Source organism: Alternaria triticimaculans (genome assembly GCF_023758025.1).
Source record: "Alternaria triticimaculans strain BMP 0046 chromosome Unknown scaffold_8, whole genome shotgun sequence".
NCBI lineage: Eukaryota > Fungi > Ascomycota > Dothideomycetes > Pleosporales > Pleosporaceae > Alternaria > Alternaria triticimaculans.
This window is the reverse complement of record NW_026055965.1, coordinates 726,467-741,131: the sequence shown is the minus strand read 5'-3', so window position 1 is coordinate 741,131 and position 14,665 is coordinate 726,467. Positions and strand designations below refer to the sequence as shown.

Genomic DNA, 14,665 nt, shown 5'->3' with positions numbered 1-14,665 from the left:
GGCGGCGGAGATCGGCGTGACTATCGATAAGGGCAGTGACAGGGGTGCGTGCGCCTGGCAACTGCAACACGTGAGGCGCGTGCAGCGTTGCTGGGTTGACGGCCGTTAGCGTAAACAGGGCCAAACACCAAGGAAACTTGGCTTCCATCCCACCCACTGTACATTACATACATCCCTCGCTACCTCCGAGCTCTACTAACCCAGCAGCTTGCTACCCTATCCTACCCTTAATAGTTGCATGTCTTTTGAGCAATAGCAATACCTTCACCATGCCCGAGGAAGAAAAGTACGATGTGCTCGAGAAGATTGGTACGGACCGCCCCCGATAGGCGCAAGAGGACGCATACTGACGTTGTATAGGCCATGGGTCCTTTGGTATCATCCGCAAAGTCAAGCGGAAGTCAGATGGCTATGTAAGCAGCGACGACGAAGCCTGCGCGCACGACGTGCTAACCGCCGCCTAGATCCTGTGCCGCAAGGAAATCAGCTATCTCAAGATGTCGCAGAAGGAACGCGAGCAGCTCCAGGCCGAGCTGTCGATTCTCAAGGAACTCCGCCACCCCAACATCGTCGCCTACTTCGAGCGCGACCACATCAAGACATCGCAGGACCTCCACCTCTACATGGAGTACTGCGGCAACGGCGACCTCGGACGTGTCATCCGCGACCTCAAGAACAAGAACCAGGTGTGCGAGGAGGAGTTCGTCTGGAGCATCTTCAGCCAAATCGTCAGCGCTCTGTACCGCTGCCACTACGGTGAAGACCCACCTGCGGCAGGCCGCAACGTCATGGGACTCGTTGGCAACGCGAAGCCTGCCCGTGACCCACGCAAGCCCATGATCCTCCACAGAGACCTCAAGCCCGAGAACAGTCAGTATCTGGTCATCTCCACGTCGCGTGACTCTGCGCTAACAACTCACAGTCTTCCTTGGCGATGACAACAGCGTCAAGCTGGGCGACTTCGGTCTGTCCAAGATCCTCCAGTCCCACGACTTCGCCTCCACCTACGTCGGCACGCCGTTTTACATGTCGCCTGAGATCTGCAAGGCCGAGCAATATGGTCCCCACTCCGATATCTGGGCACTCGGGTGCATCATATACGAGATGTGCACAAAGTCACCACCCTTCAATGCCAAAACACACTTCGAGCTCATCTCGAAGATCAAGCTGGGCCGATACCCCGACATACCGGCCTGCTACTCGGCAGAACTGCGAAAGGTCATTGCAAGCTGCCTGAACACAACGCCCGACAACCGACCAGACACAGCCGCACTTCTCAACCTGCCAATCGTCAAGCTTATGCGCAAAGAGCAGGAAGTCGTTAAGCTGGGGCAAGATCTCCGTGAGCAGCGTATGCTGACAGCGAAGCGGGAGAAGGAGGCAAGCGAAGCCATTTCACGGATACGCAAAGAGTTGGACGACCAATTACGACGAGAGTGGGAAGTCAAAGCACAGTTGGAGATTGAGCGACAAGTGAAGCTGCAAACGGAACAACGAGTACAAAAAGAGCTGGCTCAGCTCCAGGCGACCTTCGAGGGAGAGGTGAATAGGCGGGTAGAGCGCGCCCTGAAGATGTACCCCAACCGTCTGAGCACATCGCCAAAGCTGGCTCCTCGGTCCAATACGCCTACTATGGCGGCAACAGAACCAACGTCTGCTTTGTTCTCAGCAGAGTCCGATGGTGCCGTTAAGAGCGGCTCGCAAAACACCCTCAACACAGACTCCGACTTCGCCAGCGGAACAGACCTATCGTCACTCTCCCTGGACGACCACACCGAAGATGTCACCATCGCAGCTAAGCCAAAGGCAAAGCGACCGTCCCGCGGTCCCCTCGTCCGCGCCCGCACAATGTTCTCGCAGCCTTCCACCACACAAGTACCCGACTCTCCCATGGATGTGCAGATGGCTGAGCCGTCGCCGGCACCTATCTCACTCAAGGGACTCTCGCTTTCCCCTCGTCGCAACCAGCAACCTAAGCAAAATATCTTCGCTGCTGCTAAGGAAGGCGCGAAGAAGTGGGAAGCTGACGTTCCCCCGTCGCCAACTGAGGCAGAGTGGAACGCCGACTTCGACGACGATGATGATCTTCCTGTTCTGCCATCGCCAACCCGCGCACGAAGCGCCTCTGGGGGTCGTCCTATGAGTGCGGACCCCTTCAAGGTGCTCGCAAATGCCCAAGCGCCACTGTTGAAGGCCAACGGTCGATTGGGAAGCACACCAAACCTCCTGGGTCCCAGAACTACAAAGCCCCGTCCTGTTTCCGCCGTACCCATCGTCGCTGCGTCGCCTTCTCGAACGAAGTCCAAGTCCACCGACACCGCATCAACATCGCCGCGCAAGACAGGCGCTACAACAAAGTCCATTCCATTTGCTGGACTCCCATCAAAGAAGGGCAACGAGGCATTCCGCGTTCAAGCGATGCGCAACAACGGCGGCGTCCAGGGCCGCACACTAGTCGAACTTCAACAAGCGCGCGGTATCCCTGTGCACACTATGAGTGAAGACGAGGGAGGCGCGAAGAAGGGCTTCGGATACAACGGCCGAAGGAGTCCCGTCAAGCGAACTGGCGGTATCAGCCCACCCGCAGTATGGGACCCCGAGACCGAGCCGGAGATGCCATCTCCTTTTATCCAACGCAGCAAGCGCATGGTCCGGTAGGACGGACGATGTGTGACAGCCCCGGAACGATTACGACATATACAACAACGACACGACGAAGGGTAAACAATGGGGTGTTTGGACACATAACATTCCACGGCGTTGGCGTGACGAAAGGAGGGCGGGCAAATACCATTTCCTTTGTCTCATCAAACGGAGTGGTGTCTGGCGTTGAGGATTGTGGATTGAAAGCGAGCGTATGCGTCGCGTCCCATCTACCATCTCTTCCCTTTGTCATCATCATTGCATCTGCGCTTTGTTTTACGCACATTTTCCACGAACGCATACTAGCATCTTTTTGGCGATATTGTGGGTTGGGTTTGGATAGGCGTTTGAGGCGTTGCACCGTCATGAGACGGGCTGCATCTGTACTCTTATTTATTGCGACGAATGTTACTACTACCATACTTCACTAAATGCACTTATGAATGGCGTGGTGTGATTAAGAATGTATTGGAGCGAAGATTACCATCCAAAGCTTTCTGTGTGTAGGTATATGCCCTGCGCTCCCGTCCCTTTGTGCACCGCGCGCTCATCGCTCAACCAGACAACATCATGCTTCACGTCTGCCACCAACCCCTGCGGTCCACACACCACGACCGCACTCTCGCCCAACGCTTGTTCTAACGACCTGCGTATGATATCCCGCGTCTTCGGTCGACCGGAGTATATCGCTATCGACGGATGCACGACGACTCTTTGGCCTTTCTCGAGAGATGAGGGTGTGGAAGGTGCGAGAGATGTAGGACGAGACAAGGCAGTGGCTTGAGGTTTCGAACAGCTGCACACCGCTTTACTAGCTGAAGACGATTCGTCAACCGCAGTGCGGCAACAGCATGTGCCGTTCGGACCACATGCTTCTTGGATATCGAGACTTGATGAATCGATAGATGTTACTTCTTGGTATCCCTGCCTATGCGATTTCTTCTCGCTCTTCTTTTCTGATGCCTGTGAGGGCGATCTGTATTGCACAGTGCCGTGCTGGGGCTCGCTCTGTGATTTTGTGTTCATGTTGGGTGCCGTCACGCCGGAAAGCACGGAGTTGTGCTCTTCTGTGAAAGACTCGTCGCAGGTGATGTAGACGCTCATTTCGAGTTTGATGTCCCGGAGTGTTTCCTGTAGCGTTCGGAACTCGGTGTATACGGAGGAAAGCTGCTCGGAAAACCAGCTTAGCTGCCCTCTGCTCTTGACGACCCATACGAAGCGGATGTGTCGCGTCACCGCACCTGTTGGTATTTTGAAGATTGAACTGCTACCTGTATTGCCACAAGCATTCTCCTTCCAACCCTGGAGGAGATCGCGAAGGAGCGGGAGAGTGAAAGTCCCGCCGGTACTTCCTGCAAGGAGAACGACGCTGTCGAATTGGCGCAGTGGTCTTAGAGTGCCGTATGGGCCTTCTATGGCCACAGTCCTGGCTTTGACGGGCACTCCAGATAAATTGCCAGATTTTTCCGCGTGTCTGAAGAGGCGCTTGGTACCTCCCTTCTCGGCCTTGACGTAAAACTCCATTTTCCCATCCGCTGGTATCGAAGCCACGGTGAATGGATGGCTTTGTAACGGCACAACGGAGTGACATGATAGATATACATGTTGACCAGGAGTCCAGCTGATGGGTGGGTTAGGTATACTAATTCGTGTGGTGTTGTGGGGGAGAGGTGTGAATTCGGCTTTGCACGCCCAGAGGCCATTCAGTTGGCCCCGCTTCTTTAACGAAGGATGAAATACGGAGCTGTTGATGTATAGCAGTCGCAATGCTCGGAAGAGGCGGTCGAACAGGAAAATGGCAACAGGAGCCCAGACGTAGCCGTTCATCTCGAGAGGGGTATGAATGTAGACGAACGCAAGGAAAACTGCAAACGAAACGATATGTTGAATAACGAAGATCTCGTAGTTCCAGCCTCGGATCGGTGTCATGGAACTGAACACAATCCACGCCAAGGTACACCATGCAGCAAGGCCTTTCCAAACGATTGCGTTATTCTTGAGTTGGTAGCCGATATAGTCGTACGGAGCCCATGCACTGAGGAAATACCCCAAGTGCATGGTGGCCGTAAGCAGCATGCATCGAGCGCACCATCGATGTAGCCAATTTAAACGCTCGTAGCTCACACCGCTGAGACATCCGATGATGTTATTCTTGCCCGCTAGCAGGACGATAATCGGTAGTTGGGCTATCGTGACCACACCGCAACGAAAGCCAATATTCTCCATGCTGAACATGTCCGTCACATCGAAGCCGTATAAACATAGAACGACCAGAACGACCACGTTCCCGACAACCAGCGACGATCGGCCGACTGTTGGTAGTCTGAGTATGCGACCTTTCAGTGGTATGCGTAATGAGAAATTGGACGCTTCGCGCGTCAGGGCGTAGAGTGTCGCATTCCCGAGGGCGAGCCATGAGATAGGCTTTGCAGGCGTCCGCGATCCCCCTCTTGCTGCGAGCATTCTTTGGCGATATAGCACATAGTTGTACACGTTGAACAGTGTTGCGACACCGACTGCGGCCCCAATCACTGCGTAGTAGAAGTCCGGCCATTCTGTGAGCGGGGGCAAGGCGCCCATCGAGCCCATCGACATGTGATTGTGGCTCATGATGCTACGCGCTGCTGCAGTGTTGCCGCCTCTTGTTTGGTTTTTGTTTCCAGGCTTGCACTGAATGCAAGGTTGGGCGGTTGCCAGTGATGGATGGCGTGTGCCTGTACCGATGTTTATCGCATGCTGACTTCGTCGCGAGCAGTCTGAGATGTAACCAGGGTAGTTGTTTCGTCGCTACGTCGAGAGATCGGTATGGAGACGCACTCTAGGACGTTGGGAAATAGACAGTGTGTGACAATGTCATAGGAGGTTGACAAGATGTGATAGTCGTCCAGCGAAAGACGCACACACGCACCGTCTTCAGCCATGGTGCCGGTAATAGTCCATGTGGCCGTAGTGCCGACTGTAATCAATTGCCTCTCAGATGCAGGGCGGCAGGGTCGATGCACTGCGGGGGTGCATCGAGGCCCAGCGGGCACTCTGTTGGCCGTGGCTTGAAATAAGCTTCATGCGCTAACCATAACCGGCTAATTATGCTCAAAGTCGCTCCTTGGGAGTCCGGCTGCTTGAACGTCGCTCACACGCCCGAGCCACCGACAGCGTGCCATGACCCATACAACGCGCATGGAAGGGATCTTTCCGTAGCTGCGAGATTTGCCTGTCATACATGTAGGCGGGAAGGCGTTGCCGAGAAATGTGCTCACATGCCCCGACGCTCCACGCCTCAGCCCAGACTTCTTGAGTGTCGCAGAATCTTACGCATTCATCACAGTTGTATACACTGCAACACGAAACCAGCGCCTCCAGGTCGTGCGTTCATGCTGAGGCGCCTTCATCTTTACGGAACTGGAACCAGCGAACGCGCAAGCCCACAGCGTACCAAGAACTCTTAAGCGATCGCCTGCCCCAGGACTAAGATAGCAGTCTGGAACTCGGTACCTATTCTTCGATCCCTTATCACCCCGCGCGACCTAAACGGAACCCATCCTGAGCCTCATCAACGGAACCTTCTTATCGCTACACGCACGTCAATCCCATCACCATGGTTGCTCACGAGGGTCACGATATGGCTATGGATTCGATGGATATGGGCGGCATGTCTATGGGTACTTCCTCACATGGCGGTATGGCAATGGCGTTCGTCACGTCAACGACCACTCCTTTATACTCCGAGGCTTGGACCCCGACGACCGCTGGTCAATACGCAGGGACATGCATCTTCCTTATTCTCCTGTCCATAATCCTTCGCGCCCTCTTCACCGCGAAAACATACCTCGAGATCAAGGCAGTCAAGAGCGCGCTGAAGCGACGCTATATCGTCGTTGCCGGCGAGAAAGCCGTTGTCGATAGCGCTGCAGATGACGCCAACTCGATGACCGGTGTCCTCACAACAAACGGTGTCCAGGAGGATGTGCGCATCATTTCGGCGCCGGTCTCTCACATTCAGCCATGGAGATTCAGCATCGACCTGCCCCGGGCACTGTTGATGACAGTTGTGGCCGGCGTCGGATATCTCCTGTAAGCACTACACACTCCAGTCATTGCGTCAAAGCTAACTTTTGGGCAGCATGTTGGCAGTCATGACTTACAATGTTGGGTACTTTTTGTCTGTGCTAGCAGGTGCATTCGTTGGTGAGCTGGCGTTTGGCAGGTTCAATCAGGTTGAGGCGCACTAAGTCTTCGACTTGCATTCTGTTATTCATATTCAAACAAAGCTTTTCTAGAGCGTAATATTCATCGTGATACCCCAGACATATATTTTAAAGAAGGTTCCTCAACACTTCGTGTTCATTCAGTCGCTAGGAGCTTCCTCGCAGAACCCCGTGGGGTGCACAAAGCTTATTTCCAGCAACACAAATGCGATTCATGGACGCGGTATTCCCATAATTTTGATCTCCATTGCCGGCTATACAGTAGAACCATAATCTAGGCCTCGGCGCGTCACCGGAAATGCTATCGGTGAAATGTAACCTTGTTGGACGCTAGTCGCTTCCGCGGTGAGGAACCACCGCTTTGGTAATAAACTTGCTCAATTGTCGGCATCCTGCGCGCCACACGATACCATACCCTAACGGCTTGCACATTAGCGACAGTCGCCGCTGATGCAGGATACTGCTCACTTACTGCTATCTGCTTAGATCGTCGACCTATTCGAAACGCGGGATCAATGCAGGTCGCTTCCAGTGCTCACGGGCGAGCCACGCGATTTACTGGAACGGAATGCACGGCATGGGATGGAGTGCGTCCCAGAGTAAGCTGCAATAAATACGGCAGGCGATCCCGGCGTTTCTTTATTGTTTGTTGTTATCCTCTTAACCTTCTCGCATTCCTCTGCATCAAGTTGAAAGCGCTGTTCCTTCTCTTCCCTAAACGACATCAAGACCTACAATTACCTCTCAACCGTCAATATGCTTTCCAACAGCGCCCTCGCTCTCGCGTTCCTTCCTCTTACATTCGCTCATTTCCAGCTCAATTTTCCTGAAGCGCGTGGATTCACCGATGACACTGAAGGCAACTTCCCTTGTGGAGGCTACAACGATGTCCAACAAGAGCGCACCGATTTCCCAATCAGCGGAGGGCCGATACAACTGCACATGGAGCACCCGCAGACCAATGTTGCTGTATACATGGCCATTGGAGATAACCCAGGAGAAGGATTCAGCATCGTCGCGCAACAGCAGACCCAAGTATCAGGTCTAGGAGACTTCTGCTTCGGTCACGTCTCCCTACCGGAAGGATTGAATGTGACGGATGGTACCAAGGCTTCGATACAAGTTGTTACCAACAACCACGAGGCAGGAGGATTATACCAGGTAAGCCTCTGACATGAAATGGTCTATCATCGCAAGAAAGTCGCTAACGGCCACATAGTGTGCGGACGTGACCCTGGTCAACAACGCCCAGATCAACTTCGCCGACAACTGCAAGAACCAGACAGGCATGAAGGTTACTCAGGAAGACATTCCAGGAAACCCCAACGGAACGGAGACAGAGACAAGCCCAAGCTCGGCCGCCAGCGGAAGTGCTGCATCAGCGACGCCGACAGGTGCAGCAGTGCAAGCGAAGGCTTTCTCGTGGGCATTGGGTGCTGTTGGTGTGGCTGGAATTGCACTACTCTAAGTAGATGTGGGCATTTTGAAGTAGAGCATTAATACCACTATTCGCGATCAAGCTCAGCGGGACGTGAAGCATTTTTCTTTGGTGTAAAGTCGATGGACCGCCATTCCGCATGTTGGCCTTGGTGTGCACCGCGGCTCCGTCTGTGCATCTGCATCTGCATGTGAGTCCAATTGAAACAATGACCAACGCGTCATATTGAGTGTCTCGAGGTGGATGAAATGGTTGTGCAATAGGTAGGCTGGGTACAAGTATTGGCGCGTATGACCCCTCTGACGTTGCGGGGATCTGAAGCTTCCACAAGCGAGGACATGCACACAATCGGCGCTTCCGACGAGTTTCGCCGATGGCCGCAACAACTTCACCAGCAACACCACACTCCAAGTCTCGGCCACGATCCCGAATTTAGGTGCGTACCGGACCCGCGCTCGCTCTGAGCCCAAGCCCTCACTCCAATCTGCGAAGAACCCGGACCCGACCGCTGACACTCCACGCCCACAGCTCTCCCCACCTAGTCATCCTTCCTCAACACCGCAATTATGGATCAAGCAAAGTTGGCGCGCATGCAAGCGTCGGTGCGCATTGGTACGTACTCCAATTCTGAGCTGCAATTGCTTTATAGAGCAGTCAGCTATGTCATTCGAGGAAGTAGTTGCTAATTTGTGTGTGTACAGGGTAAGCAAGCCTCTCCTGCTGTATTTTGACAGCCCCGCACCACAAAATATCACGAACCCGCGAAATCCCACCACGACCGCCCATTGATAGCGAGCGACACTCAGGAACGAGATGGCTATAAGGAATTCGAGGCTAACTCGATATACAGCGGCAAGGGTACTCCCCGCAGGAAGGTCAAGAAGGTCCACAGGGCCGCTGGCACCGACGACAAGAAGCTCCAGACCGCGCTGAAGAAGCTCAACGTCCAGCCCATCCAGGCCATTGAGGAGGTCAACATGTTCAAGAGCGACGGAAACGTCATCCACTTCTCAGCACCAAAGGGTACGTCATCCCAAGCGTTGTGACATGTGGATAGGGAAGTGCCTTGGTACATCAGACATGGCACTTCATGATCCACAATTATGCCACCCTGCCTTTTTGTCGGAGTACATACTGACTCACGCATCGTTCAGTCCACGCATCGGTACCTGCCAACACTTTCGCCATCTACGGACACGGTGAGGACAAGGAGCTGACAGAGCTCGTCCCCGGCATCCTCAACCAGCTCGGCCCCGACTCGCTCGCATCGCTACGCAAACTCGCCGAATCCTACCAGAGCATGCAGAAGGAGAAGGGCGAGGACGGTGACAAGAAGGAGGACGACGACGAAGAGGACGATGATGACATCCCCGACCTCGTCGCTGGCGACAACTTCGAGTCCAAGACTGAGGTCGAGTAAGAAGTTACGCAAAAGTAGCTTAAGAAAGGGTCGCAAGAGCCAGAGAGGAGATTACGTGCAATGACGGCCTACCGCATGTATATTGAAATGGAGGACTTCATGAATGCAACGACCGTGACGGTCAGCAATCGCGGTGGGTCTTGCAGGCAAAATACCGGACTGGCGTTATGTCTCAGGAAAGATATGAATGAAAATCTTCTAGCACGCTCTCCACGACCATTGCGCACAGATGACAAACTAGAGCATACCTATATTTCACTTCGCGAAGCCTTGAAGGCCGCGTCCACGTCTGTTGGTTAGACGCTGCGGATGGAGTTTCCAAAGATGCTGCGGAGAACCCGTAATAGCAATGATCTCAGGCGTACGTCATACCAGATGACCCAGCTGCAGGACTCGCACTTCACGATGTTCTTGTCAGGAGGATGGAACGTCTCCGCGTTGTTCATCGTTTCTAAGCATGTAAGCATTCCTCTGCACAGGTATGTATTGTCAGCGACGGATCGGCAGCAAGGAATTCCGGGATTAAGCGTAAAGTGGCTAGCACCCGCTCCTTAGCTTCCTTTTCCCAAGCCCCCAATATCTAACAATGCGTGTGAACAGCCTGTCCACGAACGCGATTCATAAGCGTGAGCATAAGCAACGCCCAAAGCCGGCTAAAATCCTGATAACGGAATCGTGAAAACCATATATCAAGCTAACGACGCGCTTAGCCCATTGAAACGTCGCACCCTCGATTCAGCATCGACTTGACGATTCGGCGGCTCCCCACCTGCGGTGTCCCTGAGGCTTGAAGCGCGCCTAAAGTTTAATAGCGACGCGTCTCCTGAACTTTTTCTTTTGCGACGTGTTTGTATCTATCTCTTCGTCTTCTTTTCATTACGATACCCAATCCAAGCGCATCTTCTAATTATCGTTCACCATGAGTACCGAAACTATCCTGATCCTCGGAGGATCCTTTGCAGGCATCAGCGCTGCGCACTACGCCCTCAAGCATGTTATCCCACAGTTACCCAAGAAGGATGGAGTTACATACAATGTCACGCTCGTCAACCCCTCCAAAGACCTCTGGTGGCGCATCGCAGCACCTCGAGAAAGTGTCTCCAAACAGATGATGCCTTCGGAGAAGACCTTCTACCCCATCGAGCCTGCGTTCACTTATGCGTTCCCCAAGTTCAAGTTCATCCAAGGAACTGCGACAAATGTCGATCCCACCGGTCAAACAGTCTGCGTTGAAACCGCATCTGGCGAGCAGCAAAACGTCGAATACGCTGCGCTTGTCATCGCGACTGGTTTCACCACACCAAGCCCGCTCTTCACACAGGCAACCGACCGCGAAGCACTCGAGAAGGTTCATACCGCCTTCCAGGAGGGCCTAAAGAGCGCAAAGACAGTAGTCATCGGTGGAGGCGGCCCAGTAGGTGTCGAGACCGCTGGAGAGGTTGCAGAGATTCTGAACGGCAGACCGGGTTTCATGGCATCCGCGCCTAAGAACCCAAAGGCAAAAGTCACGCTCATCTGCGGAGACAAGAAACTCTTGCCTCTTCTGCGTCCAGCCATTGGTCAAACCGCTGAGCAATTCCTAAAGCGTCTCGGATGCGATGTTACCTACAACACGAGGGTTGTTGGATCCACCAAAGCGGGCGAAGAAGAAGGCGCAAAGACGAGGGTGGAACTCAGCAATGGCGAAACAGTCGAAGCGGATATCTACATCGATGCGACAGGCTCTCGGCCGAATACTGGCTTCCTTCCGAAGGAGTGGCTCGATACCCGCAACCGCGTCGCATGCAACGACAAAACCCTCCGCGTCGAACACGAATCCGCCGGTCCCCGCGTCTACGTCGTCGGCGATGCAGGCTCTTATACTCGTGGAGGCGTCATGGACATGTACGACGCTGTGCCTGCGGCCATGACAAACCTCAAGAACGACCTGCTTGCCCACCTGACTGGGGAGCCACACAAGGGCGATCGCCACTACACGGCGAACCTGAAGGAGCAGCAGATCTGCCCCATTGGCACCCAGAAGGGTGTTGGTGCGTTCAATGGCTTCAGGGTGCCTAGTCAGATGGTGTGGATGATCAAGGGAAGGGACTACATGATCAGCCAGCTTGCTGAGGGCACATTGAGGGGCGATCAATTCAAGAAGGAGGGCAAGTGGACGCCTGTTCAACAGGCTGGAAAGGCTGGACTCAGTTCGGGATAGGCTCGAAACTCGACGAAGCTACGGTTGCGAGCAGACTTTACAAATTGACTGAGAGCATCGGATATACCTGTAATGTTTTGTTTGTCGCGTCGCGTTCATAGCGCATCGGAATACCCTTGAGGCATAGCGTGTAGGTTACATAGTTTTAATGTCATGTGAAGTAAGATCGCTTGCTATTCTTACCGCTAACATATCCGACTTGATACGTGACGATGGGGTTGTGATCTCCATGCCCCACCCATTTAAGCTTAACTCTAGCGCGTCATAGCTCTGAGCTCCAAAATTTCCCAGCGGCAACATAGATGCTAACAGTTCGCGCCTCGAACATCGCACCCGATTCAAGCGTGTATCAATTTCCAGTACATTCGCAATGGCAGCCGCAACCCAGCCCTCCCCAGCGCTCACGTTCCCTCGCCCCATCTTCGCTGCCGTCTCCCCGCACCCGTTCCTGCAGGCGCATCTTTCCGCAGAGAAGAAGAAGCCCATACGCGCAAATGGCCGTGCTGCAAACGAGTTCCGCACACCAGGCATCAACACTGGAAGTCTCACCCACTGCAATGGCAGTGCAGTCGTGCGACTGGGCAACACAAGCGTCGTCTGCGGCGTGCGCGCAGAGATCTTGAAAGAGGAAGACATCCCGGGTACCTTCGAGTATCCCGGACAAACCGCCGGGCAGGATGCGGAAGACGAGGAAGATAACGGCGAAGAAGTGGAAGAGTTGAGGTTACTGGTCCCGAACGTGGAACTATCTACAGGCAGCACACCCTCACACATCCCCGGTAACGCGCCTTCCACATACGCGCAAACGCTCATAACCCGCATACGTTCTCTCCTCAACTCGACACGACTGCTCCGCGCTTCAGATCTCCGCATACTGTACAAGCCATCCACGAACCCCGAAGACCCAGACACAGAAGCGGAGACACAGCTGAAAGGATACTGGGTTCTCTACCTCGACGTGTTCTTCATCAGCATCGATGGCAACGCATTCGACGCGGCGTGGATATCCATACTCGCTGCGCTTCGCGACACACTTCTACCACACGCGTACTACGACGAGGAGTACGAGGGAATCCTATGTTCAGACGAACCCAAGGAGGCGCATCGCCTTCAATTACGCGGTCTACCGATACCTAGCACATTTGCAGTGTTCGAGGGCAGGAGAGAAGAGGAGGACGAAGTAGTAGATTTTGTGCTCAGCGATCCTGATGCGTTTGAGGAGGGCGTGTGTAGAGAGACCGTTAGTGTGATGGTGGACTGTGCAAGCGGAAAGAAGGGCACGAAGGACTTGGTCATCAGGAGGGTAGAGAAGAGCGGCGGGGGTGTCGTCGGCAAGGATCTGATGGCAGGTCTGATCAAGAGAAGTATTGATCGGTGGGGCGCTGTTGAGAGTGTGCTGAGTGGGAAGGCTTGAGTGAGCTGGTACGCACGCGATTCTCACCAAGAGTTGCGGCGAAGTCAGCAATCTTCATCCGCCATCGATGCAGTCTTGGAACGGCACGCATGAAGTCCATCCCGGTACCTGACTGAAAGAATAGCAGAGTGAACGTCGGCATGTCCAAGGGACATTATTGCAGGTCGGACACCTCTTCAACCTACTTAGTCAAGGCGGAAGCGCTCGTCCAAAGCGAAAGACGACCTTGTCTTCGAACGTCTGGGAATCAGTCACTTCGCGAATGTAGAGCAAAAGCATACGCAGACGTTATCAAACAAGCACGTTACTAGTATGGGTACGCCAGCCTGCTCAGGTAGATGCGAGGCGTGTACGTCACGCAAAGACCTCATCGTCGCTCCAGAGTCTTGATTTCTGCCTCCTATGAATCTCCTAGCTTTTCAATCTGCATACACGAGTCTCTCAACCGCTCGACACTTCTAGACGCGACTCGTCGCTTCTCACCTAACTCAACGCACAAGATTGCGTAACATGTCAGAACCAACGAACAAAAACGTCACCCTGAGGGATCAAACGCTCCGCTGTTCCGCTAGAACCTTGTTTCGTTTGTCCGCGGCACGCTGCCGCTCTGGTGTACCGGTCGCTACATCCCGTGGAGGCTCAATAACCGTAGTACGCCTACACGCCTGTACACTACTAATACAAGCGCGCGACGTACGCAGCGCCTAGAAGGAGGCTCTGGAGTGTGTTGAAGCCTAAGTAATCCACAGACTTTCGTTACGCGCCCTCTCTATCCAGGTTTCATCCATGGAGTTGTACAAAGAAGATCTGCGCGCATACAGCCACTCCTTCTACTCGGAGTAGATGGAGACACTACGATATCTCCACTTATGCAAATCGTGACGACGATGATCTTTCTCAACTCCACATCTGAGCAGTAACCTGCAGTATGTCATTCAAGTGTGGTCTAGACCACACTTCCCTCGCACAAGTCCTGTGCGTTTCATGAAGAGTGGGGATGGTAATTTCGTTATCGATACGAGCCGCTGTGCCACGAGCTGTCGTTGAGACGTCAGGTACCAAACTAAGCAGTGCAGCTACACTCCGGCTACTGTGAACTTGTTGAATGGCGGCCGCTCTTCTACCGGTCGGAGACTTCTGCCAGGTACGCTGCAGGAACGCGTATGCTGTAGAATTAGCCTTGGGAGGAGACTTTTGCCTGCTAAACTTGACTTGGAGGTCATCATGAAATTGTGATTCGACGCCACGCACATGTCGTGTTCGGGGACAGAGCGTCAGCTCGGACTGTGGCATGCTGCAGCGTGATGACCCGTGGACGAGTTTAGAAAGATCACGTGGGATTCTT

General features: G+C 53.8%; 6 protein-coding genes across 6 annotated transcripts; 5 read left to right on the top strand and 1 right to left on the bottom strand.

Moving 5' to 3' along the window:
* Positions 1–269: 269 nt before the first annotated feature.
* Positions 270–2,658, top strand: J4E78_006174 (uncharacterized protein; the record flags this gene model as incomplete). The annotated part of the gene is made up of 4 exons (XM_049366787.1): positions 270–309; positions 361–413; positions 465–870; positions 923–2,658. 4 exons carry the CDS (start codon positions 270–272, stop codon positions 2,656–2,658), a joined length of 2,235 nt encoding a protein of 744 aa, XP_049221493.1.
* Positions 2,659–3,123: 465 nt separating this feature from the next.
* Positions 3,124–5,232, bottom strand: J4E78_006173 (uncharacterized protein; the record flags this gene model as incomplete). The annotated part of the gene is made up of 1 exon (XM_049366786.1): positions 3,124–5,232. The coding sequence occupies one exon, from the start codon at positions 5,230–5,232 to the stop codon at positions 3,124–3,126; it is 2,109 nt and encodes a 702-aa protein (XP_049221492.1).
* A 1,006-nt stretch (positions 5,233–6,238) lies between these two features.
* Positions 6,239–6,872, top strand: J4E78_006172 (uncharacterized protein; the record flags this gene model as incomplete). Its single annotated transcript, XM_049366785.1, has 2 exons — positions 6,239–6,714; positions 6,764–6,872. The coding sequence occupies 2 exons, from the start codon at positions 6,239–6,241 to the stop codon at positions 6,870–6,872; spliced, it is 585 nt and encodes a 194-aa protein (XP_049221491.1).
* Positions 6,873–7,604: 732 nt separating this feature from the next.
* On the top strand, positions 7,605–9,706 carry J4E78_006171 (uncharacterized protein; the record flags this gene model as incomplete). Its single annotated transcript, XM_049366784.1, has 4 exons — positions 7,605–8,009; positions 8,068–8,270; positions 9,137–9,309; positions 9,441–9,706. The coding sequence occupies 4 exons, from the start codon at positions 7,605–7,607 to the stop codon at positions 9,704–9,706; spliced, it is 1,047 nt and encodes a 348-aa protein (XP_049221490.1).
* A 919-nt stretch (positions 9,707–10,625) lies between these two features.
* On the top strand, positions 10,626–11,906 carry J4E78_006170 (uncharacterized protein; the record flags this gene model as incomplete). The annotated part of the gene is made up of 1 exon (XM_049366783.1): positions 10,626–11,906. The coding sequence occupies one exon, from the start codon at positions 10,626–10,628 to the stop codon at positions 11,904–11,906; it is 1,281 nt and encodes a 426-aa protein (XP_049221489.1).
* Positions 11,907–12,276: 370 nt separating this feature from the next.
* On the top strand, positions 12,277–13,320 carry J4E78_006169 (uncharacterized protein; the record flags this gene model as incomplete). Its single annotated transcript, XM_049366782.1, has 1 exon — positions 12,277–13,320. One exon carries the CDS (start codon positions 12,277–12,279, stop codon positions 13,318–13,320), a length of 1,044 nt encoding a protein of 347 aa, XP_049221488.1.
* Between the last annotated feature and the right edge of the window lie 1,345 nt (positions 13,321–14,665).